The sequence below is a fragment of the Bos grunniens genome, chromosome 13 (assembly GCF_055505025.1).
Source record: "Bos grunniens cultivar Pamir isolate PY7600 chromosome 13, Bosgru_T2T1.0, whole genome shotgun sequence".
In the NCBI taxonomy this organism is placed as follows: domain Eukaryota; kingdom Metazoa; phylum Chordata; class Mammalia; order Artiodactyla; family Bovidae; genus Bos; species Bos grunniens.
Window position 1 is genome coordinate 18,729,369 of NC_141177.1, and position 26,059 is coordinate 18,755,427.

Sequence of the window (26,059 nt, forward strand, 5' to 3'; positions counted from 1 at the left end):
CTAGAGGTACAGCACTGTTGATAGTCTGTAGATTCTTCCAAAACATGAACACACGGGAAAGGATCCTAACAGTCAAGATGTTGCATGTGTTTCTTTGACACTTCTTCCCCTTTTCGAGCCCTCTGCCCGGGTAGAACTCATTACTCCTTTGATGTGCGTCTCCTCCATCTTTTTCCCTCCAATTCTACTTTTGACCCTTGGAATGAAGAGTTCTTGGATCAATAAATGAATGGTCCCATTTTCTGGAGCGTCTTCTGTTCCCTGTCAGGCTTCTGGAGGGCAGGGACTGGTCAACACTCTACCACCTGTACTGTTCCTAGCATAGTTGAACACTCAAGTTTTAGTGAAAACAGCCTGAGTAGGGACAATCAGGCCTGCATCATTTCTGACTCAAATGCCCCCTACAGGTTCTCAAGTCTCCCTAGGATTTTACCTGAAAAAAGGGAAGGTTCTGCCTCCACCTGCACCTAGCAAGAGTTGGGGTGAGAAGTGAGGGGCACAGCACAGCTTCATGCCGACTGGTGGCTCTGCAAGAAGGCAACCTCCAGAGAAAGGTCGGAGAAGGCCATGGCACCCCACTCTTGCCTGGAAAATCCCATGGATGGCAAAGCCTGGTAGGCTGCAGTCCACGGGGGAGCTAAGAGTCAGACGTGACTGAGCGACTTCACTTTCACTTTTCACTTTCATGCATTGGAGAAGGAAATGGCAGCCCACTCCAGTGTTCTTGCCTGGAGAATCCCAGGGACGGGGGAGCCTGGTGGGCTTCCGTCTATGGGGTCGCACAGAGTCGGACACGACTGAAGCGACTTAGCAGCAGCAGCAGCAGAGAAAGGTAGGCTCAGGGTCCCACTGTGGCTCAGGTCTTCACTAGCTGTGTGACCTTGCAACTTTCCTGATCTGAGCGGTTTCTCCCTCTGTGGTTGTGAAGATTAGTTAGAGAAGGCATGTAACATCCAGAGTACTATCTTAGGTGCATGGTAAACACTCCACACACACTAACTACTGCTGCTGCTGTACTGATCTGGGCTTCTCCAAGAAGGCACTTTGATAGACGCCCCCCACCACATTTATGTACCAAAGGCAACTAGAGTGCCAGCCTCCCTGCCCACAACAGACCTCCCAGCACTGATCAGCTTCTTTCAGCAGACTTCCACTCTACTCCAACAATCAGCATGTTTAATGGGCGCCCCCTGTGGCACTGTCCCCTGCCCCCTCTGAGGTTCGAATACCATGGGCTCGGACTCGATACAAGCATGTGAAACGAGGGTGGCCCCAGTTGCTTAGAATCTGGATCTTCACCTTGGGAAAGGCAGCTGGGGGGTCATTCTGGAGAGAAAAATGGATGATGCCAGTGTCTGCTCTCCCAAGGGGCTGCCTTCCTCCCCTATCTTCCCTTACTGTCCCATTCTCTTAGACCCTTCACCTCCCAGAGACCAACATACCTGTAGGTGGAAAGTCTGAATCTCAGATTTCTCCACGTCAAAGGTAAATTTCCCCAAGAAGACCTCAGTCTCGCCGTCAACTTGGAGGCCCTGATAAGTGAAGAATGAGTGGAGGAACAGAGACAGGTGGAAGTGGAGGTGTTGAGAACCTACTTTGTGTTCAGTAGTTGTATGCACACTCTCATTTATTTTTCAGTGTTAGGATGATAGAGTGTGGAATCTGGGCTCAAAGAAATCAAGTTGCAAATTTAAGCCTGACCACTTGTTAGCTGTGTGACCTTGGGCAAGTTACCTCCCCTATCTGAGAATTACTTTTTCTCATCTATGAAGGGGGGAGATAGCACTTCATAGGTTGTGTGGATGCAAGGATATATAATCCATGTAAAGTACTCAAAACAGATTAAGGACTCAATAAACCATAACCGATATTTGAGTATGGTATGGTTATTTAAGACCTATGGCAACCCTGAGAGGCAAGTGGTAGTATCTCCATTTATGGATGAGCAAGCAAAGACTCAGTAGCCCCAGTTTTCATGCCTGCCTTGTGCTCTGTAGGAAAATCCCCCACCTCCTTGGCCTCAGCCCCACTTACATAGACTGCAAAGTCACGGGGGGCGCTGTTAGCTCCCCGGGTGTGTGCCACAGTGGGCGGTGGATGCTGCAGAGTGATGTCGCTCAGCTGCACACGACCCGGCAACCGGATCACCACCTGGCCCTGGTCGCCTTCAAAAGCCCAGCAATTTCCAGGGAACACGTCTGGCTGCAGTGGGGGTGGATAGATCTTCAGAACCACAGGACTGAGCAACTGTGGCCCTTCCCCACCCTCCCGGGCATTTGTTCTGGTAGGCCCCTCCATCAGTTTGACCCTATCAAGGGCCCACCCAGGACTCCAGTCCCTAGCAGTGCCAGAAAGTGTTAGTTGCTCAGTCGTGTCCGACTCTTTGTGACCCCATGGAGTAGCCCGCCAGGCTCCTCTGTCCATGGAACTCTCCAGGCAAGAAAACTGGAATGGGTAGCCATTCCCTTCTCCATGGGATCTTCCTGACGCAGGGATCGAACCCAGCATTGCAGGCAGATTCCTCACCGTCTGAGCCACCAGGAAGCACTGCCAGGTCTCTCCAGTATTATGTTGTCCTCCACCTCACCCAGAGTCTCACCCCAGGCAAGCCAGGCCCGCCTCCGCCTCCGGGGGGCCAAATTATGCCCAGCAGGGTCTCCCTGGTGCCACGCCCTCAGCTAAGTCAGGTCCAACCCCAGGAAGCTGTGGGATCCTTTCTCCAGAATCCGCCCCTGGTTCCTTTTTGGGATCTGCGTTCCAGGCCCACCTCCAGGATAACCGTGGGCGGTCGAGCGTAGTTCCAGAAGCTGAAGCGATTCCAGAAGTAGGCAGTGTTCGCATCCTCATAGTCCTGGGATGTCTTCTCTAGGTCGATGGAGGCTCCTAGAGCAGGAAGAAGCAACTAGTCAGGGGCTCTCAGGCCAGACCCACAGCAAAGGCAGTGTCCGTCTGAGGTCGGTCTGTCTGGGCCGATCTTGTGCATAGTTCTGTCTGCGTCTCTGAGTCTCAGTCCCTCCCTGGGTCTTACCGACAGAACTCAGCGCATAGTCGGGTTTCCGCACAAAGTCCTCACTCAGCCTCTGGAATACGAGTTGGGCCACTCTCTGAAAAGAGAGAGGGCGGAGCCTGGAGGGGCGGGCTTGCGGGCAGGTTTTATACTGGGGCGGAGTTCTCCGGGGCTCTGGTTCGGGCCTTAACACTCAGGAGGGCCTTAAGACTCAGGGCGGAGGGAGCATGGTTCCCAGCTGCCGAGCTCCTGGACCGGGTTCTGAGGGCAGGCTGCGTCTGCGGGACTCACCTCGCTGTTGGTGGCGCGAACGCTGGACATCTCCTTGTGGAGTTTAACCAGTTCAGCCTGGAGCTGCTGCAGCTGCTGCCCCTGGGAGCGCACGCGCTCGTGGTATTCGCTGCAGGCAGAAGGTTGGCACGCTGCAGTGGGCTCCCTGTCCCCCTGGCCACTTTCCGTAGGATCTCCCCACCCCCAACAGAAGCACCTTTGAGGCCCCCAATTCCCCACCCCAGTGCCCTCTTTCACCTTAGAGTCAGCATCTCCTTAGGTTCCTATTGGAGGGAGGGACAAAAAACAGCAATGCTTAGCTCCCACCTCAGAGTGGGAGTGGCCAGATACAAAAGGCCTTCTCTCTGAGGACTGCCTACCCCTTTTTCCTGATCTTCCAGCATCTCTCCAAGACAGACCCTCAAGCACCTCTGCGCACAATCCCCCAGAAATCTCCTGTTTATAGCCAGCCTTTCCTTAGGGTGATAGCCTCCGGCACTGTCCCCCTCCCCAGTGGCCCAGGGGACTCCCCACAACCTCCAGGTTTGTAGCCTGCCAACCATCCAAACCCAGGACAGTTTCCCCGACTCACATTTTCCAAAGGAGGGGCGAGGTATAAGAGTCCCCACCAGAGTGCTGGAGAAAGAAGGAGTGGTCTCAGGGGAAGGGAAGGGAGGAGGTTTCTCAGTCGAAAAGGGGACAGTGGGGGCAAAGAGGCTTGAAGGAGCTCAGTCTGAGGAGGGAAGGCTCTGAAGGGGAGTGTGAAGAACTGTGAGCCTCTGAAGGGACTGAGTGGGCTGAAGGAAAGTGTACCAGGTTTGGCTTCAAAGCTTCCAGGGCTGGGGCCCCGGGAACTGATCACCCTCTCACCTGCCAGAAAGAGGCTCAGCAGTGACACAGCCGTGAGCAGGAAGCGGATGGAACAGACCTCCCTGAGGAACCGAAGGGAGGCTGAGGCTGGGAGACCCCAGAGAATCCCCAGCCCCCACCCCAGGGTCCTAGACCCAGCTCCTGTGAACACAGGTATGAATCGGCTCAAGCCTCAGCTGGGTCTGGCCCTGCTCCCCACCCCCTCCAAAGAGCAGCCCCTGGGGCTCCCCCTTCCCTCCCTCTGACCTGTACACACTGACCAGCACGTCTCCTACCAGGGATAACAACACGCTCAGCACCTGGAAGAGTAGGCCTGAGAAGAAGAAAGGGGGCTCAGGGAAGGAACTAGGCTTAGGGAGGGAAAGAGATGGTGGGGGAGGAGCTCACAGAGTGGTGTTGGAGGTTCAGAAAAACCTAGGAAGTGGACTCAGGAAGAGAGGGGTGGGCTAGGAGACTTAGGTGGGGAGAAGGAAAATGGATTCTCATTCTTGGAGAAGGTGGGTCGGGCTCTGGGAACGGGCTAGACAATCAGACATGGGCCGGGGGCTCAGAACTGAAAACAGGGCTTCAGAGGTGAGAAATGGAGTTCGGAGAAGGGAGCCAGAGGGGTCAGAGGGGATCTGGGCTGGCTTGACCCGTACTCAGGAAGCTCTTGGACACTTGCGGGGAAGGCATCTCCTGCCTCAGATCCAGAGTCGGGAGAAGGTCGAGCTGCTCCTCAGAGACTGCGGGAGAGCCAGCCGGTTCTGTGGGAGCCCAAGGGCTCCATTGGGGCCTTGTGCACCGCAGGCCCACTGTTTCCTCAGGACCTGGCTGCAGGTTCTCTTAGCCCAGAAGCAGGGCAGCCTCACAGGTTTTGGTCGCACAGAATCCACAACCCTGGGGTCCTGCAGCACTCTGAGGCCACCCCCACCCCCCACCACCCCGGGAAGCTCAGTCTAGTCGTTGTCCCAACCCGCAAACAGTGGTGCCGCCCCCAGCTTTAGGTCTTGATGCGGCCCTATTTGCCTGGTATCCGCTGAAGCTAACAACCGAGGCCACGCCTCCTAGGCGGTGCCCAATCACAAGCTTTTCCACGCCCCTTCCCAGGACCATCCACCTCACCAAGACCCTCTTATTCATTGCCTACTCTTTTTTCCCCCCTTCAGGCCCCGCCCCCTAGGTGGTGCACAGATAGTTTTGTCCCACTTCCGCGCCAAACCCCACCCTCTAGGTCCCAGCCCTTCCCTCCGCTCACCCGGGTTCGACCCCGCCCGCACCCGAGGCCCCGCCCCTCACGGTTGCCGCGCCACAGGCGGTCTGCCCATTGTGGCTCCGAGGCGCCGGCTTCTGCCGAGAGCTTCCAGCCCATGTGGTTCCTCCGGGCACTCCAGCGCTCAAGGCGGGCTCACCGCAGCTCGAGCCCCGGGCTCGTCTGCCCTCGGGCTCCCCGGGCCCCGGCCCAGCTGACCGGTGCCCGCAGCTGTCCCCCGAGGTGACGCTCACAGAGCTGTTGCTGTTGTCGCTGTAGAAGTTGGGCGTGTGCTTGTGCTGGGACGCGGCTGAACCCGGGCGGGGGCTTCGCCGCATCCTGACCCGGGGCTGTGGCCTTCCGACGCCAAAGGCACCGTCGTGGCCTCCAAGGCCCTCAGCCCTCCAGCTGGTGCGCGCCGCCCGGACCCCTCAACCCTGCGTGCAGCCGGTGGGCCCCGTGGCCTGCCGCAACCCTCTCCTTTGTAACTGGGCCTGGCTGCTGACTTCATAGAGGAGACCACCGTCTCCGAGGAACGCCCTGGCCGGCGTCACAGAGCCAGTCGTGACGTCCCTGGGAGCCTTGGCAGTCTCCCTTATTCTTTCCCAAGTTAAAGCAAGCAATGACATTACAGCATTTTCCAAAACACCCTGTCTAAAACTACTGCTTAACATGAAAGAGTTTCTGTCCCCCTTCCTGCTTTGTTTTTCCCCTTAGCACTTAGGTGTTTTATTTCATTCTTCATTACGTGTCACTCCCAGTAGAGCAGTAAGTTTATGAAGGCAGAGATTTTTGTTGTGTTCACTACTGTATCTTTCAGCACCGCGATAGATAGTTTCTACCTAGCATGTAGTGTCGATCAGTCGCTCAGTGGTGTCTGACTCTTTGTGACCCCATGAAATGTAGCATGTGGTAGGTACTCATGTATCTATGAAGGAACAGATGTTAAGAAGGGGCAAGGGCTCACCCCCATGTGGCACTTCTCAATACAGTCTTTTTAGTCTCTTTTGCTCTAAAAACACTTCAGGCTCCTCCTTCTCTCATCCTAGTCATCAGGCCAGAGAACTCTGACCTCAGGGATCTGTGATCTCTTCTGGACCCATATTCACCAGGGGTCTTTGGGGAATTCAGTACCCCTCAATCACCATATCTTTTTGTTCTTTTATACAATTGATACCTTCAAACTGTGATGCTGAAGACTCCTGACAGTCCCTAGGACAGCAAGGAGATCAAACCAGTCAATCTTAAGGGAAATCAACCCTAAATACTTGTTGGAAAAACTGATGCTGAAGCTGAAGTATTTTGGTCATCTGATTCGAACAGCCGTCTCATTGGAAAAGTCCCTGATGCTGGGAAAGATTGAGGGCAGAAGGAGAAGAGGGCGTCAGAGGATGAGATGGCTGGATGGCATCACCAATGCAATGGACAAGAACTTGGCAAACTTCGGGAGATGGTGAGGGACATGGAGGTCTGGCGTGCTGCAGTCCATGGGGTTGCAAAGAGTCAGACACGACTGGGTGACTAAACAACAACAACAATCTCCATACAGACACTCAGACCATCTGAGTCACCTAGAACAGAAAGGAACCACACTTAGTCACAGTCAAGAGACCAGATGTTCCCAAATTCCTGCTGTGCAGCAGAATAGTACCAGAGTGGCTTCTGAAAATTTAGGTCCCAGCCACACCTTAAGATACTACGTTAGCATTTCTAGAGTGGGAGCAAGAATGTGCATTTTTAACAAGCACGTATGATCCTGACCACACTTTGAAAAGCAGTGCAGTTCATCCTGTGCATATTACACAGTGGGCAACCAGGCCCAGAGAGGAGAAAGGATTTTCTGGAAACCACACAATAAGTGACAGCAGTTGGAATTCCAAAACCTTGCCCTGGAGTTTAGTATTCTTTCCACCACATCCTATTTTTGTTGGAATGTTAGGACGTGGATGTAGGAGTTCTTAAAGGGTCGAGGCCCAGGGAACCTGCCACGGTGTGTTTCAACCCAAAGAGGAGCCACCTGTGTTAGCTTCCAGAGGCATCAATAACTCACTTGAGGGACTTCCATGGTGGCCCAGTGGTTAAGAATCCACCTTCCAATGCAGGGGAGATGGGTTCAATCCCTGGTTAGGGAACTAAGATCCCACATGCCGTGGGGCAACTAAACCTACACTCTGCAACTACAGAGCCCGCTCACCCCAACTAGAGAGAAGCCCACAAACTGCAGTGAAAGATCTGGTGTGCTGCAACTAAGACCCCATCCAGCCAAAAAATAATAATAAAATAAATTTAAAAAAAGAAAAAAAAAAACAAAGCAAAAATACCTTGCTTGACTAGATGCCACAGAGCTCAAGGGAGGGAGGGAAGACAAGACCAAAGCAGTGACACCTAATAATTCTGGACCCCTTTCCACCCTCCTTTGGGTCCCAGTGTCTCTATCTGTCAAATGGGGAGATGAAGCCCTCAATGTCTGAGAGCTTTGAGGTGTAACCTTGTTTAAGAATAGACTCACCCATGCCTCTTGTCTGGTATTGTATAGGCCCAAAAACTCATTTGAGCATGTTACACCTGGGGAATAGGCAGAATGAGACTCTCTCTCAGTACAGTTATCCCTTGCTTTTTACAAAAGACCTATTTTAGTACTGGTTTTTGCTGACCAAAAGAAACCCGAAGATTTTCACTCTCACAAAAAAGGCAAAAAGCAAAGATAGCATTCCCAGTGAGCTGTTACAAAGGCATCTCGCACCCAGAGCTGCAAGACTGGCACCGCAAGCTCCTTCCCCAAGAACTACAAACTCAGCATAAAGCCTCCATAGCCTTGAACTGTCTGTGAACGTCTGTGCTTCATTCAGATTTATTTTAAACATCCAATAGCAAGATGTATCGTAGGGCGACTGCTTTTTCACTTTCTGCCACTTTGCCTTAGGACAGCAGGGGAAATCTGTGCTGAGATGGAGCAGCCGAAGCACAGGAAGTGACCACCTCTGGTTCAAGGAACCAGCAAGACCCAGCTCCTCTGACTGCCTCCTCTTATCTGCTGCTGCCGCCTGATACATTCCTTGTACTCTGGCCATACTGAACAAATCATAGGTCCTGGAACATGCCCGGCATTCCTTCCCACTTCCTACATGCCCTTCTCTGCTGAACTGCTGTCCTCAAAGCCCAATTTAAGCAGTCGCTCCTCAAGGAAGCCCCTTTGGCCTCCCTCCCCTGAGTAGTGTAGCCCTGACCCTCTCCCGCTCTGATGGGGATCTAGGCTTTGTTTGGTGTTGGAGTCCGTGAAGCGATTTGGAAGAAATGCCTGAATCACCTCTGTGGTGGCACCTCCTCCCCGCCTCCGCCAAGAGTGACACAGCATGTGTTCTGTATACAGGCAGTGTCACCGATGGCCCTGAGATGCACTCAACACAGAGTTACCGTCACTCATGGGTTCAGACTGTGAGACACAGTCATTCCTTCATTCATTCAAAGTACTTCACATCTGTTTCAGGATTAATAACCTAACCTAGGAGGACTATGTCCAGAAAAATGCACACATGCTCAAAATTTTAGACAATTTCAAGTGTTTGCACACTCCCTGGAGACCATCTATGGTCCCACCAGTAAACCCAAAGATATTGGTTAAGAAATGTTCTGGGACTTCCCTGGCGGTCCAGTGGTTAATCTGCCTTGCAATGCAGGGGACATGTGCTCTATCCCTGGTTGGGGAAGATCCCACATGCTGTGGAGCAACTAAGCCCATGTGCCACAACTACTTTGCTGCGTGCAGCAGCAAAGACCCATGACAGCCAAAAAATAAAAATAAATAGCTAAATAAATCTTAAAAAAAAGAAGAAGCGTTTTGAATACCTGCTATATGCAAGCTAGGGACACACGTTCAGTCATTAATTCAAAAATATGTTGAGTGCCTACATGCTAATGTTGGGGGCTAGGGGATTTACTTTTCTTTTTTTTTTAATGTTTTAATTTGTTTGACTGAGAGGTGAACAGGGAACAACATGAGGCCCCATGTCCTTGAGTCCTCACAGGCTAGCAGAGGCCAGACTGGGTCCAGCCCTCTCCCCTTGCCTCCATCCCCACCTGGTCGCATCTGCCCCTGCCAATAAGGATGCAGGACAGAGGCTGAAGCTGGGGAAGGCAAAGAGGACTAAATTGACCACAGGGACCTTACTTACCCCTATCTTTCTGTTCTTTCACTCCCTCCCTACTGACCCCCAGGCCTGCTGATTTTGTGTTTGACTAAAGGGCAGGGATTGCTGAACCTGCTGGGTGAGTCCAGTGAGTCAAAGGCGATTCAGGTGGGCAGGAGGGCAGGCGGGGAGAGGCATTGCCCTGGGACAGTGGCTCTGACTGTGTGTGTGCGGCGACTAACAGGGCTGCCAGGCACCCACGACCGACAAGTGAGGCTCAGCTTTCGAGGTGAGGTCTGCAGGGATGCTCTGAGAATTTTTAGATACGGGAAGCTCTGGCCCCTCCTATCCGCAGGTCCCCCACTTCATCTCTGGGCATCTCTACAGTTTGTCTCCTTTGTCCTTGAGCCCAATGTCTCCATCTCTCTGCCTCCCTCCCTCCGTATCTTCTATGGCTCTTTGAGGGTGAGTCCAGGGAGTTCGGACTCTGGGCCAAGAGTGGATGGAGAGATGATTTGTGTGTGTGTAGGGGGAGGAGGTGATAAATGACTAGATTCAATTCTGAGTAGGTTTTACCCAGAAAACGAGGAGAATTCACTGTGGTCGAGAAGCAGATATAGGTGAGGTAAGTGGGGTTGGGTTCTGGATGGGGAAAAGCTGGTCTGTACCCCATCTGAGTCCATCCTTGGGCTGGGAGGCTTATTCCTGAATTTGGAGAGGTGGTACAGTTTCAGGAGGTGGGGTTGTCTAATGCTCTAGAGGTTAGACTCAGCATGGGACAAGTCAGGATCAAGACTGGGGAGATTAGTTCTTGATTGATAGTTAGCCCCAGATCAGCCCTAATTGGGGAGGACTGGTTCCTGGTTTAGGAGATCAGCCGTGGAGTTAGCTCTCAATTTGTTGGCTCCTATTTCAGGTTTGGGAATAGGCTATGGATTGGGGGTCAGTGTCAGCCCAGCACTGGGTGTTACAAGGTTCTTCCTATTCCCAGCTCTTCCGTTGGCCACACTATGGGGCTCCTCTGGCTGGGGAGTGTCTGTCTGTTCAGGTGGTCAATTGTAGCTGTGTGTTCAGCCCCAGGTGAGTAGGCCTGGGGAACCAAGGATGCAAACGGGGTAGAGGGGGCCTTGGGGCCATTCTCCTGGGTCATTCTTTTATTTCGTGCCGCACCCCCAGGTCTCTGGGGACACTTGTGATCTCCCTGCAGCAGCTACAGACTGCTGGGCATTTGGTGCTGCGGGAGGCCTTAGTGGACAAGAATCTGTGTGTGTCTCCAATGAGTTCTGCCAGCCCCCCAGAGCCTGAGGGTCCCTCTAGAAGTGGGTTCCATTTCTCAGAGAGGAAAATTCAGACTGAGACAGGAGTGGTAACACGGCCCCCGAGTCAGGGTGTCTTGGATTACAGCTCTGGGGGCCAAGAATCAGGTTCAGCTCTGAGGGCCAGGGGTGTGGCAAGGGGAGAAGATAAGAAGTTCTCGCCCCATGACCCTGCACCAGGCGCAGTCCTTGTAGGGAGGCAAAGATGAGCCCGGATGGATTTTTCTGGTGTTTCATGGGGAGTCAGCGTAGCCTCATAGAAGTGAACTTGGGTTCAAATCTCAAGTCCTCCACTTCCCATCTGAGACCTTAGCCAAGTTATTCAGCTTCTCTAGGCAGTTTCCTCACTTACCTTATGTGGAGTCCTACAAAATGTCAAGCTTTTCACTCAGCCTGCCGTCATTTGTTATGCTCCGATTACAAGCAAGTGCAGTTCTAAGCAATGAGGATTGAGTGGTGAGCAAAGCCAGATAAGGACTTGCCCTCTTAGAACTCCATATCGACAGAGAGAGGCAAACATTAAACAAATATTCAGGGACTTCTCTGGTAGTCCCATGGCTAAGATTCCATGCTCCCAATGCAGGCGGCTGGAGTTTGATCCCTGGTCAGGGAACAAGATCCCACAAGCTGTAACGAAATGTTCAGATGCTGCAGATCCTGTGAGCTGCAATGAAGACCTGGCACAGTAAAAAAAAAAAAAAAAAAGAGTTAAAAAAGAATATTCACAAAAATGAATGTAAAAATGCCTGTGAAGGATGTTATAAAATAGCAGATAGGGGGCTGGAAGAATGTATAACGGAGAGACGTGACCTATATAGGGTTCAGAAAAGGCTCCCTGAGGAAGTAGTGTTTGAGCTTAGAATTGAAAGATATGATAGGAGTTAAATACATGGGAGGAGAGACTGTTCCAGGCGGAAGAACCAGCATATTCAAAAGCCCAGCACCCTGAGATAGCGTAACTGGGGTGCAGGGCAAAGCAGATCCCCTAACAGATGCGGCTGGAAAGTTTGGCAGGGCCCAGACCATGCAGAGCTGTGAAGGCACGTTAGTGTATTTCCAAGAGCAATGAGATTATTTTGGAGTTGTGTTGGGCCCCTTCAAGAAGTTACTTGCGCTTGGTAAGTTCTTAATAGCTTATGAGTAGTCACTATTATTTGGGGCTTCCCTGGTGACTCAGATGCTAAAGAATCTGCCTGCAGTGTGGGAGACCTGGGTTTTGCCCCTAGGTCAGGAAGATCCTGGGAGAAGAGAATGGCTACCCACTCCAATATTCTTGCCTGGGAAATCCCATGGACAGAGGAGCGTGGCAAGCTACAGTCCATAAGTCCATGGGGTCACAAAGAGTCAGACACAACTGAGTGACTAACACTTTCACACTTTCACCCACTACTAGTAATGATCAGAGAGGAACCAAAGTCACCACAGATGAGGCCAGGAGGGTCTCTGTTTATAGATAGAGAAAAAGGCACTGTCTTTGGGGTTTTCCTAGCCTCAGGGTAGCCTCAGTAGCCTGAGGCCCACTGTGGATCTGGTTTTAGGTCCAGGTAGAACTTGACCTGAAGTACCAGCCTCCAGAGGTTGCAACTGGAGTCTGGGCACAAGAGGACTTTGGAGCACCCATTTGGGACAGGTAAACCTCCCACCCACCTAAGCAAGACCCAGGCAGGCCTCAGTAAAGGACAATGGTAACCAGTTGCCCTGTGGATCTGCTGGATGTGATGACTCTTGGACCCATGCTGCCCAGTTTGTAACTCTGTAGTCAGACCTGGCCCTCTCCTGTCATTCCTCTTTCTCCCAGCTCAGAGCTGATCATCCCCAACGTGGGCTTCCAGGAGCTGGAGTAAGTATGTGGGGATGACCTGGGTTACAGGGTCAGTCTTGGGATTGGGACCCAGTGATATGAGGTCAGTTCCTGGGTCTGGGATCAGTACTGGACCAATTCCAGGGTGAGAAGTCAGTCCTAGAATAAGGGGTCAATTCTGGAATTAGAGGGCTCTCAGGTTCAGAGTCAGAGATGGGTCCTAGAGTCAGGGACATCAGAGATGGGTGTCCAGAGATGGGTGAGAGGTCCCAGACATGTTCCTGGAGGGCCTTTCCTGTCAGACCTGGGGAGGCCCAGCTGGAGCGGCGGGCAGTGGCACTGGGCCGAAGGCTAGCTCAAGGAGCAGGTCAGCAGGACGATGAGGACGATGAGCTGGCGCTGGAGCTGGATGATGAGCCTGATGTGGAGCTTTCTGGCGTCGTGTTCAGCCCACTCTAAAGGTAACTTGTAGCCCTGCACACCTGCTCCCATAGCCTACCAGTGTGTCTGTCAACCTCACCTGCTCATACCTGCAGGCCCATGCCTGTCCACCCTCACAAACACAAGGTTCCAAGGGTATGGGTGGGGAGTGGATATCCTGGGGTCAAGGGTCACTCACTCTTCGGCATAGACACTGCCACATTCAGACAGTTACACTGACTCACACATGGCTTCTGGAACCCATGAAGGTGATGCCAGCTTGATGAGGGCAAGGAGTTTAACCTCTTTTGTTCTCTGCAGTGTTCCAGTGCCTAGAACAGAGTTGGTTCTAGGCGCCTGCATATAGCAGGCGCACCATCAGTCTTTGTTGAATGAACAAACGGTTTTAGGGCTCCAGAAATGAGTCGAATTCTGAGTGTAGAGTTGAGATGGCGGCCAGACAAGACTGGAAGGACTTAGAAACCAAAGTTTAGGGGGAGAAATCTCAGCACCAACCAAGCAAGAGTGTGTGTACAGAGGGGGAGGAAGTGAAGTGAGAGCTGACCCTAACCCCTCTCTGCAGCCGAGCTCGGGGCCTGGCCCGCGGGGATCCTTTCCAGGTGTCCAGGGCCCAGGACTTCCAGGTACGGCTCTCCCTCCAGGCCCAAACCCTTGGGGAGTACCATCAGCTCTCCACACACGTTCTTCCCTCAAACCATGGCAGGTTGGCTTCCTTTCCTCTTCCTTCCTCACCCTTCAGGTCGGGGTCACGGTGCTGGAGGCCCAGAAGCTGGTGGGAGTCAACATTAACCCTTATGTGGCCGTGCGCGTTGGAGAGCAACGCCGAAAGACCGCCACGCAGCGCGGCACCAATTGCCCCTTCTACAATGAGGTGGGCGCAACCAGGGAAGGAGGAGCCTGAGAGAGTGGGCGGGACCCAGGGGAAGAACTGTGAGCCGAGGGGACGTGGCCTGGGGCTGGGGAAATGAGCCTATTGGCTGGCCTGGGGCCAAGCGCTCGGTGCTGGAAAGGGTTCAAAGGGGTATGGTCACCGAATTGGGGTGGAGTGGGGAAGGGGGAAACAGGGCGTTCTCTTTACAAGGGCTAGGGGCCAGAGGGTGTGAACCCTTCACGTATAACCTGCTGTCAATTCTCTTGCTTCCCCACTTTAACCCAGTACTTCTTGTTTGAATTTCACGAGACCCGGCTTCACCTCCAGAACTGGCTCCTGGAGATCACGGTGAGAGGGTTAGGGGTGAGAGGTTGCCGTCAGAAAAGGAGAGATGCCGAAGATCCAGTCTAAAGCCACCTTTCCCCAGGCTTTTCATTCGCAGACCCTTCCCTTTATGGCCACTCGGATCGGCACCTTCAGGATGGACCTGGGCATGATCTTCGAACAGCCAGGTACTGAACACCCCCTGCCCCTGTCACTGAAACTCCTCTGCGTGGACAAAGGAAGCAGACCCGCTGGCCACCGAGCCCAGAGTACTAACTTGTAAGACAGCTATCTCTTTCGACGTCTGACTGGCATGTACTCCTGCTCCTCCCTCCTGAGCCAGACTTGAACCCAGGCTATTGTCCAGCATTCTAATCCCAGCCTCCACAACCACCCTGCGCATCCCGCCGGGCCCCCTGACCCCTGGGCCCGCTCCTCTGTCCCCAGATGGCCACTTCTATCAGAAATGGGCCCCACTGCACGACCCCCGGGACACCCGCGCCGGGACCAAAGGCTTCGTCAAGGTCACTTTGTCCTTGAGTGCGCGCGGGGACCTGCCCCCTCCACTCCCACCCCCGGACCCTGGCCACAGTTCGAACATCGAGAAGTGAGCTGGGGTGGAGAGTGGGGAGGGGGAAGAGTAGGACCGGGCGAGGCTTCCTGGATGCGGAAAAGGCAAGGGGCCGAGCCTAGGGCTTCTGGGCCCCTCAGCGCCCGGCTCCCCTAGGAACCTGTTGCTGCCGCGTTGGGTGCCAGCGGAGAGGCCGTGGGCGCGCCTGCGAGTGCGCGTGTACCGCGCGGAGGGGCTTCCGGCGCTGCGCCCCGGGCTGCTGGGCAGCCTGGCCCATGCCCTGCTGGACCAGCGCGTCCCCGTGGACCCCTACGTGAGGGTGTCTTTCCTGGGGCAGCAGGTAAGTCCCTCCCGTCCCCATTCAGCGGAGGCCCAGGCCGGGATCCGCACAGACCGCTCGCCGCCTGTCTTCACCGCATGCTCAGGGCGAGACTTCGGTACGCAGTGAGACCACTGCGCCCAAGTAGAACGAGCAGCTGAGCTTCGTGGAGCTCTTCCCGCCGCTAACGCGCGGCCTTAGTCTGCAGCTACGGGACGACGCGCCCCTCGTCGACGCGGCCCTCGCCACGCACGTGCTGGACCTGACACAGATCTCGCATTCCGGCCGCGCAGGTAAGTGCATCCTGCCGACGCGTGCCGCGCCTCCTCCCTGGCCCTGTGTGCCCAGGGTCCCGCCCCCGACGGCAAACCCCATCCTCCCGACCCAACTCCGCTTAGAAAGTCTGGTCTATGCCAAGTGACTATATCGCTCCAAGCCGACCCCTCCCTTCACAGTCCCACTTGTTGCCCGCAGACTACAGACCCTACACTTGGTTTGGTTCTGTTGACAAGAATCCTAATTACAGCTGAATATCCAGTAATCCCTGCAGCCCAGTTCTTCTTACAGATTGACCTGCAGGAAAACAAGCCCTGACCACATTAACCGTTTACTCCGGACCCCTACCGGGTCACCCGTAGCTCCACCCCAATGCTGACTCCACCTCCAGGTCTTTGGCTCCGCCCCCAGGGCATCTTTCCTGTTGAACTGCTCCCAGGGCACTTCCCTGGTGGTCCAGTGGTTGGGAATCCTCCTGCCCATGCAGGGGACACGGGTTCAGTCCCTGGTCCGGGAAGATTCCGCATACCCGGGGCAACTAAGCCGATGCTCCACAACTACTGAAGCCCACGCCCTAGAGCCTGTGCTCTGAAGAGAAGCTACGCTAATGAGAAGCCAGAGCACCGCAATTAGAGAAAGGCTGTAGGCAGCAACAAAGATCCAGTGCAGCCAAAAGCAAACGACTAAATAATAGTTGTTTTTAAAAACTAGTTCTCCCAGGTCTTGGTCCTTAGCTCTTGGGCCCTAACTGTTCGAAGGCTTTCCTTCCAGAGGTCCAGAGGTTCAATCTGACACCCCTCTTCCTTAGCATAGACTAGTACCCACCTGCTCCACACTTCCCTCCAAAACACTGTTTTTGTCCCCTTCATTTCCCCACAGCGGGGTTTAACCCCACCTTCGGCCCGGCCTGGGTACCTCTCTATGGCTCACCCCCCAGTACGGGTCTCCGGGATGGTCTTCAGAATCTCAATGAAGGCATTGGCCAAGGCATTTGTTTTCGAGGCCGACTGCTGGTGGCCGTGTCCATGGAAGTGTTGGAAGGGAGAGCTGAACCCGAGCCTCCCCAGGCCCCACAGGTGTCCAGGTTGTCTCGGCTCACAGGAAAGAAGAAGAAGAAAGCCAGGCGTGGCCAGATTCCTGCAGGGATACAGCCGCACCCGGATGCCAGCTCCAGTGTTGATGCACCTGAGATTCCTAGTGCCATGGAGGTGGAAGTGGAGGAATTGCTGCTGCTGCCAGAGGTGGGGCTGAAGTTTAGTAAGGGGGCCGGGTACACATTCTCAGTTCTGGAGTGTGTACCCGGCTCCCAGGCTTTAAACACTGGGGCAGGGGGGTGTCTCAACTTGGTGACCTGGGTGAAGACTGCACTGTGTGTACACATGTGCCCCTATGTATATTACACACAGGGAAAGAGGAGGGTGACGACTCAGAGATGAACCAGAGAGAACCAAGTCCCAGGTCCGAAGAACTGGGACAACAAGGGGCAGAGGGAGGCAGGACGCCAGCAGCGAATCTTCTAGGCCTTCATTGCATGTCCTTCTGTGGGCATTGTGACCAAGCATAGTCCAGGCTGCAAACTGGGAGGGTGGGGGCTGACTCCATCCTGACCCGCCTTTTCCAGAATGCCCTGGCGCCCTGTGAAGATTTCCTGCTCTTCCCTGTGCTCTTCGAGGCCACCATGATCGACCCGGCCATGGCTGCCCAGCCCATCAGCTTTGAGATCTCCATCGGTGTGAGACCTAACCAAAGCCCTAAGGGCAGTGGGTTTGAGGGTGGTCACTCTTGTTCCAGACTTAGGCCACTGGAAGGAACAGTTGACCTTCAGTAAGGGGTGGGCTCTGACTTAACTACTGAGACAAAGATTGAGGGAGGGAACCCTCAGGCTGGTGCCCACTGACCCTTGTGGCTCCCGGCAGGTGATGCAGGTCACAGAAAGGAGCAGTTGAGCCAAGGATCCAGGGTGGGGGAGGAAGCAGAGGACACAGAAGGGGAGAAACAGCTCCTGCTGGAGTCAGACATGGGAGTCGGGCCAGTGGAGGAGGAGGAGGAGCTGGGAACCCCAGCTCAGCGGCCTGAGCCCATGGATGGCAGTGGGTGAGTGCTCCCGGTGGCTGGAAGGAAGGCGTTGGGGGATTCCCAGCGGCCCAGGACTGCCCGTTACAGACTCTGCTCCTCTGCATGTGCCCAGGCCTTACTTCTGCTTGCCCCTACGTCACCACAAGCCTTGTGTGTGCGTGTGGAGCCGCTGGGAGAATCACTTGTGGCGCCTGCAGAGCAGTAACTGTGTGCGGAGAGTGGCCGAGAGGCTGGTGAGAGCAAGGCGGGTGCTCACAGGGCGAGGCCAGGATAGAGGGGGCATTCCGGACACCCTGACCTGTGAAGGGGGAGCAGATGGGTAAAGCAGCAGGGTTACCCAACACCTCATCAGGTGCAAGCTTCCGGGAGAGCTGAGAAGGCCAGAAACTGTGGGAGGGCTGGAATTCAGAACGTTGGACCCAGGAAGAACAAGAGTAGAGCTCCTGGGGCCTGGACTCACAGCCATGGAGCCAGCCCAGGGCTTGAGAAACTGAACCCAGAATTAGTTGGCGTCAAAGAAGGGTGGGGCCAAGAGGAAGTCATGAGTGGGCGGGGCCTTGGGATGAGGGTGTGGTCTAAAGGAGGTGGAGGCTGACCCTCTCCCTTTGGCACAGGACCAGGGGTTGCAGGAGGTTGAGACTCTGCAGCGCCGGCCAGGACCTGGGGCCTGCACACGGCTGAAGCAGGCACTGGAAGAGCTGGTGGTAGGCAGCAGGTGAGCGGAGAGCCTCCCCTTCCTTGCTGCAGACTCTAGGGTAAGGGAAACCCATGATAGCTGTCTGGACCCAAGGGCCCTGGATGCTGCAGTCTGATCAGCACTTTACAGGAGAGTGAGGAGATGATTGTGGAGGGAACTTGATGGAAATTATTGGGTGTTAGGCCACTCCCCTTCAATAAACTCTTTCCTCCTCTCCTCTAATCTCCACACACCTTCCAGTTCCTCAGATGAGGAGCCACTGAAGATTTTGAAAAGAAAAGGGATGTACTCTAACCTATCCCTAAAAAGGATCAGTGGGGGAGGGATGATATGAGAGGAAGCAGAGGTAATAACTGAGGTGATGGTTGAATTGAATCTAGGATGGACACAGAGTGACGGGACTGGATTCAAAGGCAGTGTAGGTCTGTGAAAGTGACATCTCAAGACTCACTAATGAATAGTCTTAGGGGACTTGGGAAATGTGCAGAGAGGAGTTATGAATGACTCCTACGATTTTGACTTGAATAACTATGTAGATGGTGCCATTTACTGAGCTATGGAAAACGAGAGGAGAGAAGTTATGGTGGGAGGGGAGGGAATATCATAAGCTCATTTTGGGACTTGTTAACTCTGTGAAGAGGAACTAAAAAGCCTCTTGATGAAAGTGAAAGTGGAGAGTGAAAAAGTTGGCTTAAAGCTCAACATTCAGAAAACAAAGATCATGGCATCCAGTCCCATCACTTCATGGGAAATAGATGGGAAACAGTGGAAACAGTGTCAGACATTATTTTTGGGGGCTCCAAAATCACTGCAGATGGTGACTGCAGCCATGAAATTAAAAGACACTTACTCCTTGGAAGGAAAGTTATGTCCAACCTAGATAGCATATTCAAAAGCAGAGACATCACTTTGCCAACAAAGGTCCATCTAGTCAAGGCTATGGTTTTTCCTGTGGTCATGTATGGATGTGAGAGTTGGACTGTGAAGAAGGCTGAGCGCCAAAGAATTGATGCTTTTGAAGTGTGGTGTTGGAGAAGACTCTTGAGAGTCCCTTGGACTGCAAGACTCTCCATTCTAAAGGAGATCAGCCCTGGGTGTTCTTTGGAAGGAATGATGCTGAAGCTGAAACTCCAGTACTTTGGCCACCTCATGGGAAGAGTTGACTCATTGGAAAAGACTCTGATGCTGGGAGGGATTGGGGGCAGGAGGAGAACGGGACGACAGAGGATGAGATGGCTGGATGGCATCACCGACTCAATGGACATGAGTTTGAGTGAACTCCGGGAGTTGGTGATGGACAGGGAGGCCTGGCGTTCCGCAATTCATGGGGTCACAAAGAGTCAGACACGACTGAGCGACTGAACTGAACTGAGCTCTAGGGAGAGTTCAAAGCTTAAAATGTAAAATTGGGAGGTGTTAATACAGAGATGGGACTGGATAAGATCATCTAGAGAGCAAAAAAAGGGAAAAAGAAAATTCCAGGGACCTGGCAAGCTCCAGCATTTAGAGGGAGGGAGGAAGAGGAGAACTCAGCTAAACTTGGTTATTGGTGGTTACTTTTCTTTCTTTATCTCAATCAACCTTTCAGTTCAGTGAAACACTGAGGTGAACACAGTTGACCCCACCCTCCTTCTTGAAAGACTCTCCTGTTGACTTCCATGTCCCTGGTTTTCCTTGGGCTTCCCTGGCCATTCTTTCTCATCTCTTTTGCTGGTTCCCTATCTTCTTGACCTCTGAATGTTACAAATTTCATATACTGTGTCCCTGGGCTTCACTGTAAGGCTCTCTTCTCTGTCTATGTTCTCTATGTCTCCAAAAGAGCAACCATATTTAATCCAGTTTAATTACTTGCTTGATTTTTTTATATGATGCAATGAAACTATTTCCATTTTCACTTCACTGATTTATTTTTTTGAAAGTTTTAATTGCTTAGTCGTGTCTGATTCTTTGTGACTCCATGGAACTGTAGCCTGCCAGGCTCCTCTGTCCATGGAATTCTCCAGGCAAGAATACTGGAGAGGGTTACCATTTCCTCCTGCATTGCAGGAGGATTCTTTACCATCTGAGCCACAAAGGAAGTCCTAGTTATCTTATTACTAAAATTATTCTTTAGCAGGGAAATTTCAATGAAAGATTTACTCATATAATATTTCACTTTTTATAGCTTTTCCAGTGTGGTTTTGTGTGTGTGTATGCTGCTGTTATTTCTATCACATCTAATTTTCCTGAATCCAATTTTGTGGATCTAAATCTTATTAAGAATATATTTTTCTCTTGTCAATTTTTAATCAATAGCAATGTTAATAAGTGAAGTTTTAAAAATTATACAGTTCAGTTCAGTTCATTTCAGTCGCTCAGTCTTGTCCAAATCTTTGAGACCCCATAAACTGCAGCACGCTAGGCCTCCCTGTCCATCACCAACTCCCGGAGTCCACCCAAAGCCATGTCCATTGAGTCGGTGATGACATCCAACCATCTCATCCTCTGTCGTCCCCTTCTTCTCCTGCCCTCAATCTTTCCCGGCATCAGGGTCTTTTCAAATGAGTCAGCTCTCCGAATCAGGTGACCAAAGTATTGGAGTTTCAGCTTCAACATCAGTCCTTCCAATGAACACCCAGGACTGATCTCCTTTAGGATGGACTGGTTGGATCTCCTTCCTGTCCAAGGGACTCAAGAGTCTTCTCCAACACCACAGTTCAAAAGCATCAAATCTTCAGTGCTCAGCTTTCTTTATAGTCCAACTTTCACATCCATACATGACCACTGGAAAAACCATAGCCTTGACTAGACAGACCTTTGTTGACAAAATAATGTCTCTGCTTTTTAGTATGCTGTCTAGGTTGGTCATAACTTTCCTTCCAAAGAGTAAGTGTCTTTTAATTTCATGGCTGCAATCACCATCTGCAGTGATTTTGGAGCCCCCCAAAATAAAGTCAGCCACTGTTTCCACTGTTTTCCCATCTATTTGCCATGAAGTGATGGGACCAGATGCCATCATCTTAGTTTTCTGAATGTTGAGCTTTAAGCCAACTTTTTCACTCTCTTCTTTCACTTTCATCAAGAGGCTCTTTAGTTCTTCTTCACTTACTTCCATAAGGGTGGTGTCATCCGCATATCTGAGGTTATTGATATTTCTCCCGGCAATCTTGATTCCAGCTTGTGCTTCCTCCAGCACAGCATTTCTCATGATGTACTCTGCATATAAGTTAAATAAGCAGGGTGACAATATACAGCCTTGACGTACTCCTTTTCCTATTTGGAACCAATCTGTTGTTCCATGTCCAGTTCTAACTGTTGCTTCCTCACCTGCATATGGGTTTCTCAAGAGGCAGGTGCAGTTTTGACCCTTGTCAGTCAAATTGTGTCTGTCAGTAGAAGTCTTGGAGTAAAGAGCATTATAAGTTAAAAAGATAAGCTCTGGGAGCAGTATTAGGTGAAAAATCCTTGGAGTCACTTATTTTATATATATATATATAATATGTATATATATTTAAATTTCCACAATAAAAAGTTAAGAAATCATTGAGGGGTCAAAAAGGGGCCCAAATTCCATGGATTAAAATCATTTTACTTAACCCAACAAGTGTCTTTTGAGCATCTATTAGGTGCCAGGCCCTGAGGATACAGTGGTAATCAAAATGAAGTCCCTGCCATAGCTAACATTCTGTTTAGAGAGACAGAAAAAGCAGAGATGAAGATGGAGAAAGTGGGAGGGGTTGTTGAGATGGGATGACCAGGGAAGGTCTGTGAAGAGGTATTTGAGCAAAGCCTTAACAAAGAAGGGGAGAATGAGCTATGGAAAGGTCTAGGGCGAAACATTGCAGCATAGGGAGCAGCTGATAAGAGGCCGTGAGGTCACAGGCTTGGGGTATTCAAGGAGGAGCAAAAAGGCCAGGGTGACTGTAGGGCTGAGCTTGAGGGGAGAGTAATATTTGATGAAGACAGGGAACTAAAGAGAAATAGAGCATGTAGGGCCTTTTAGGCCATTTAAAAAATATTTTTATGTGTTTATTTTGCTTCACCAGGTCTTAGTAGGCCTGTGGGATCTTCTGTCCTCATTTGGCTTATGGGGTCTTTAGTTGTGGCATGGGAACTCCTAGCTGCAGCAGGTGGGATCGAGTTCCCTGACCAGGGATTGAACCCGGGGCCTCTGCATCGGAAGCACCAAGTCTCAGTCACTGGACCACCAGGGAAATCTCCCCATTAAGACCATTTTAAGTCTTTTGTTTTTAACTCTGAGATGAGAAACTTCTGGGGAGGAGTGAAATGGTCTGAAAAGCATTGGATAACTCATTTTGGACGCTGTATTGAGAACATTCTGTAGGCCCGAGGGTAAGAGTGGAAGAAGTGGGAACAGCCAGGTGGCTCTTGCAATAATCTTGGTGAGAAGCGATGGTGGCTTAGACCTGGGTGGGCCTGGAAAAGGAGGAAAGTGGTCAGACTCTGAGTGCATTTTGAAAATAGAGCCTAAGTGATATGCTAAGTGATATGACATGTTCATTAGATCTCAGAGTCAGACACGACAGCAACTGAACAGGAAGTGATATGCTGATGGGTTGATGTGGAATGTGCGTGAGAGAAAGAGCAGTGAAGGAGACTTGGAAGTTTGGAAGTGAAGCAGGGTTTGCTTTTAGACGGATAGGGCGGGGCAGTCACTGGAACTCGTGCCCTTGGTTTGGGCATGCATTGTCGGAACTATCTTTAGTCCATGTTGGAACTGTCAAGTACAGCCCACGTGAGCCTTTAATATGCACTTGAATCCTCCGAGTATAAACATGCAGATTTCTGACAGAGAAGGTCAGGGTGGGGCTGAGATTCTGTGTTCTAACTAAGTCATACCAGTCCTGTTGGGCCTGGGCTACACTGAGTAGCCAGGGCAGTAAATAGTTAATTTCTAGTACATTCTAGGGCTCCAGAGTGATGCTGGCCTTGATGAGTTGGGAAATGGTCCAAATACAGAAGGCATCCTTAACTGAGGAAGGATGCCTGTTATTTTTTACTTTTTAAAAAATTAATTTAATTGGAGGATAATTACTTTACAATCTTGTGGTGGTTTTTGCCATATATCCCCATGAATCAGCCTCGGGTGCATGCATCCCCCCATCCTGAACCCCCCTCCCACCTCCCTCCCCACCCATCCCTCTGGGTTGCCCCAGGGCTGTTATTTTTCTTTTTTAAAGATTATTTTATTGTTTGGCTGTGGTGGATCGTCCTGGCTCTGGTTGCGGCGTGCAGGCTTCTCACTGTTGCAGCTTCTCTTGCTGCAGAGCATGGGTTCTGGGGGCCTCAGTGGTTGCAGCTTGTGGGCTCTAGAGCACTGCTTCAGTAGTAGTTGTGGCGCACAGGCTTAGTTGTTCCATGGCACGTGGTGGGATCTTCCCAGACCAGGGATGGAACCCACGTCCCTAAAATTACAAGGCGGATTCTTAACCGCTGGACCACCAGGGAAGCCCCAAGGATGCCTGTTTGTGAACAAGACTGAGAGGAGCTGTGAGGGAGGCTGGTGTGGGAGGCCTGCTCTGAGGAAGGTGGCCCCTAACGGACGGTGTTCCCACCTGCCACGCCTGCCCCTGCTCACGCAGACAGTTTTGCCACGGTGCTGAGCGCAGGACGATGACCCGGCCCAACGCCCTGGACCGATGCCGAGGGAAACTGCTGGTGTATAGCCTGGTACGATCTGGGGAAGGGGATCAGGGGCACCCAGCAGAGACCCGCCACTCATGTTCTCTTCCTGACTTTTCAGAACCTGTTGGCAAAGCAAGGATTGCGGCTCCTACGGGGCCTGAGGCAGAGAAACGTGCCAGAGAAAGTGGCACTGGCCAAGAAGCTCCTGGTGAAATTGCGCTTCCTGGCCCAGGAGGTAATGCCTTATGCATCCATTTTTCCACCCTGAATACCCTTTCTCCTAAGCCTACCAGGGCCTTTGGGTAGGACTGACCTAATATTAGTCCTGTGGATCCATGCCCGGCCATAGGATCCGTTGCTCTGAATAGAGGACCAAGTTCCATTTGGAGCAGCTAAGGGTACTGTACATTCTGGGACCCAGCAGGGATGCAGGGAACAGTCAGGATCTCTTCGGAAGAAAATTTGAGAGTACACTCCTTGGCATGACTTCCCTGGTCCGAAGCTCTGAACACAACACATGGGAAGGGTAAAGGAAGTTCACATTTTGAGAAAGTTTCCTTTGCTGAGTATCTGCATGTGTTATCCTATGTAATTCAACAACCTTGGGAAGACGTACCTCATTTGACAAGCGCAGACACTAAGGCTTAGAGAAGGAAAGTGACGGATCCACCATGTCATGGCTGATTAAGTGGCAGAGTTAGACTTCAAAGCCATTTCTGCTCCACTCTGAAGCTCAGTCATTCCAAAGGCACAGAAAGTTTTGACCACCAGAACCAATATGTCCTTAGGGTCAATGAGTGAGGAGCTGGATATTGGTCTCAGGTTTTGTTTTTTTCAAAAAATCATATTTATGTATTTGTTTATGGCTGGGCTGGATCTTTGTTGCTGCATATCAGCTTTCTCTAGTTGCAGTGCATGCGTTTCTCATTGCGGTGGCTTCTCTTGTTATGGAGCATGAAGTGTGGGCTCAGAAGTTACGGCACATGGGCTTAGTTACTCCTTGGCATGTGGGATCTTCCCAACCTAGGGATAGAACCAATATCTCCTGCATTGGCAGGAGGATGCTTAAATATTGGACCACCAGGGAAGTCCTTGGTCTCAGATCTCGAAGGGCATGTTGGAGTTTGGCAAGTATGAAAGAATAAAGAACATGTGCAAAGGGACAGCTGGAAAGCAGAGTGGTGGAAGGAGAGGTGAGGATCACTGCAGAGAAATCAGGCTGGGAGGAGGGAAAACTAAGGAAATCAAGCTAACCCATGCTCCAACATGGTGAACCTTGAAGACTTTATGATAAATGAAAAAAAGCCAATCAGAAAAGGGCAAATACATATGATTCCACTGATATGAGGTACCTAGAATAGTCAAATTCATAGAGAGATAGTAAGATAGTTATTGTCAGGGCTGGGAGGGGAAAATGGGAAGTTAGTGTTTAATGGCTACAGAGTGTCGGTCCTACTGATGAAGAAAGTTGAAGAAGCTTCTGGAGGTGGGCAACAGTGATAGTCTCACGACAATGTGAATGTCCTGCCTAGCTGTACACTTAACAGTGGCTGAGATGGGAAATTTTACATTATGTGTGAGTGAAAGTGTGGAGTGTTAGCTGCTCAGTCGTGTCTGACTCTTTGCAACCCCATGACTGTAGCTCACCAGGCTCCTCTGTCCATGGAATTCTCCAGGCAGGAATACTGGAGAGGGTTGCCATTCCCTCCTCCAGGGGATCTGCCCAACCCAGAGATTGAACCTGGGTCTCCTGCACTGCAAGAAGATTCTTTTCTGCCTGAGCCACCAGGGAAGCCCATGTTTTGTGTATTTTAACATAATTTAAAAAATAAATAGAGAGACCAGGAAAAAAAAAGTCAGGCCTGTAGGGGTATGGCATCCAGGGGAGAGATGTCCAGGACGTAGGTGGCCAGATGGACCTGCAGTCTGGGGAGAGGTCAGGGCTGGAGGTGGACATCTGGCCCGTCCGTCCAGTGGAAGCTGCGGGAGCAGGTGGTCTCAACTCCAAGCTCGCTGCTGTAACCCAGTTCTCTGCCTGCAGCCCCAGCCGCCCCTCCCGGATGTGCTGCTCTGGATGCTCAGTGGGCGGCGCTGTGTGGCCTGGGCCCAGATTCCTGCCCAGGATGTGCTGTTCTCTGTGGTGGAGGAGGAACGGGGCCGGGACTGTGGGAAGATCCAGAGCCTGCTGCTCACAGTGAGGGGTCCTGGGGGGTGAGGGTGCTGGGGATTGGAGTGGG

The 26,059-nt window shown here is 51.9% G+C and overlaps 2 protein-coding genes across 3 annotated transcripts in view; one reads left to right on the forward strand and one right to left on the reverse strand.

Annotated features, from left to right (window-relative positions):
* Nucleotides 1–1,159: 1,159 nt before the first annotated feature.
* On the reverse strand, nt 1,160–5,868 carry SPAG4 (sperm associated antigen 4). 2 transcript variants are annotated; one of them, XM_086332185.1, is made up of 12 exons: nt 5,426–5,868; nt 4,789–4,893; nt 4,394–4,460; nt 4,148–4,209; nt 3,870–3,913; nt 3,536–3,561; nt 3,299–3,407; nt 3,029–3,104; nt 2,768–2,883; nt 2,035–2,202; nt 1,443–1,532; nt 1,160–1,326 (listed from the first exon to the last, which is right to left on the reverse strand). In XM_086332185.1, the coding sequence occupies exons 1-12, from the start codon at nt 5,496–5,498 to the stop codon at nt 1,177–1,179; spliced, it is 1,086 nt and encodes a 361-aa protein (XP_086188311.1). In that variant the 5' UTR covers nt 5,499–5,868; the 3' UTR covers nt 1,160–1,176. The 2 variants fall into 2 exon arrangements, with proteins under 2 accessions (XP_086188311.1, XP_086188310.1); XM_086332184.1 differs by having other exon boundaries at nt 3,870–4,209; nt 5,407–5,868.
* Nucleotides 5,869–8,253: 2,385 nt separating this feature from the next.
* LOC147360324 (fer-1-like protein 4) overlaps nt 8,254–26,059 on the forward strand; it is a 46,618-nt gene continuing 28,812 nt past the window's right edge. Inside the window, 21 exon segments of the mRNA XM_086331256.1 lie at nt 8,254–8,260; nt 9,621–9,794; nt 10,075–10,130; nt 12,360–12,451; nt 12,620–12,661; nt 12,925–13,083; nt 13,626–13,686; nt 13,803–13,934; nt 14,220–14,282; nt 14,362–14,446; nt 14,706–14,865; nt 14,986–15,169; nt 15,255–15,441; nt 16,304–16,665; nt 17,046–17,154; nt 17,341–17,518; nt 17,613–17,733; nt 18,115–18,215; nt 23,780–23,867; nt 23,941–24,057; nt 25,864–26,016. Of these exon segments, the coding sequence (XP_086187382.1) occupies nt 8,254–8,260; nt 9,621–9,794; nt 10,075–10,130; nt 12,360–12,451; nt 12,620–12,661; nt 12,925–13,083; nt 13,626–13,686; nt 13,803–13,934; nt 14,220–14,282; nt 14,362–14,446; nt 14,706–14,865; nt 14,986–15,169; nt 15,255–15,441; nt 16,304–16,665; nt 17,046–17,154; nt 17,341–17,518; nt 17,613–17,733; nt 18,115–18,215; nt 23,780–23,867; nt 23,941–24,057; nt 25,864–26,016 (2,631 nt within the window).

Coding starts and splice junctions, on each gene's coding strand:
- SPAG4 (XM_086332184.1), bottom strand. CDS start 5,716: ATGCGGCGAAGCCCCCGCCCGGGTTCAGCCGCGTCCCAGCACAAGCAC. Junction 4,461..4,788: donor AGTGTCCAAGAGCTTCCTGA/GTACGGGTCAAG, acceptor TCTTCTTCTCAG/GCCTACTCTTCCAGGTGCTG. Junction 1,327..1,442: donor TTCAGACTTTCCACCTACAG/GTATGTTGGTCT, acceptor TTTTCTCTCCAG/AATGACCCCCCAGCTGCCTT.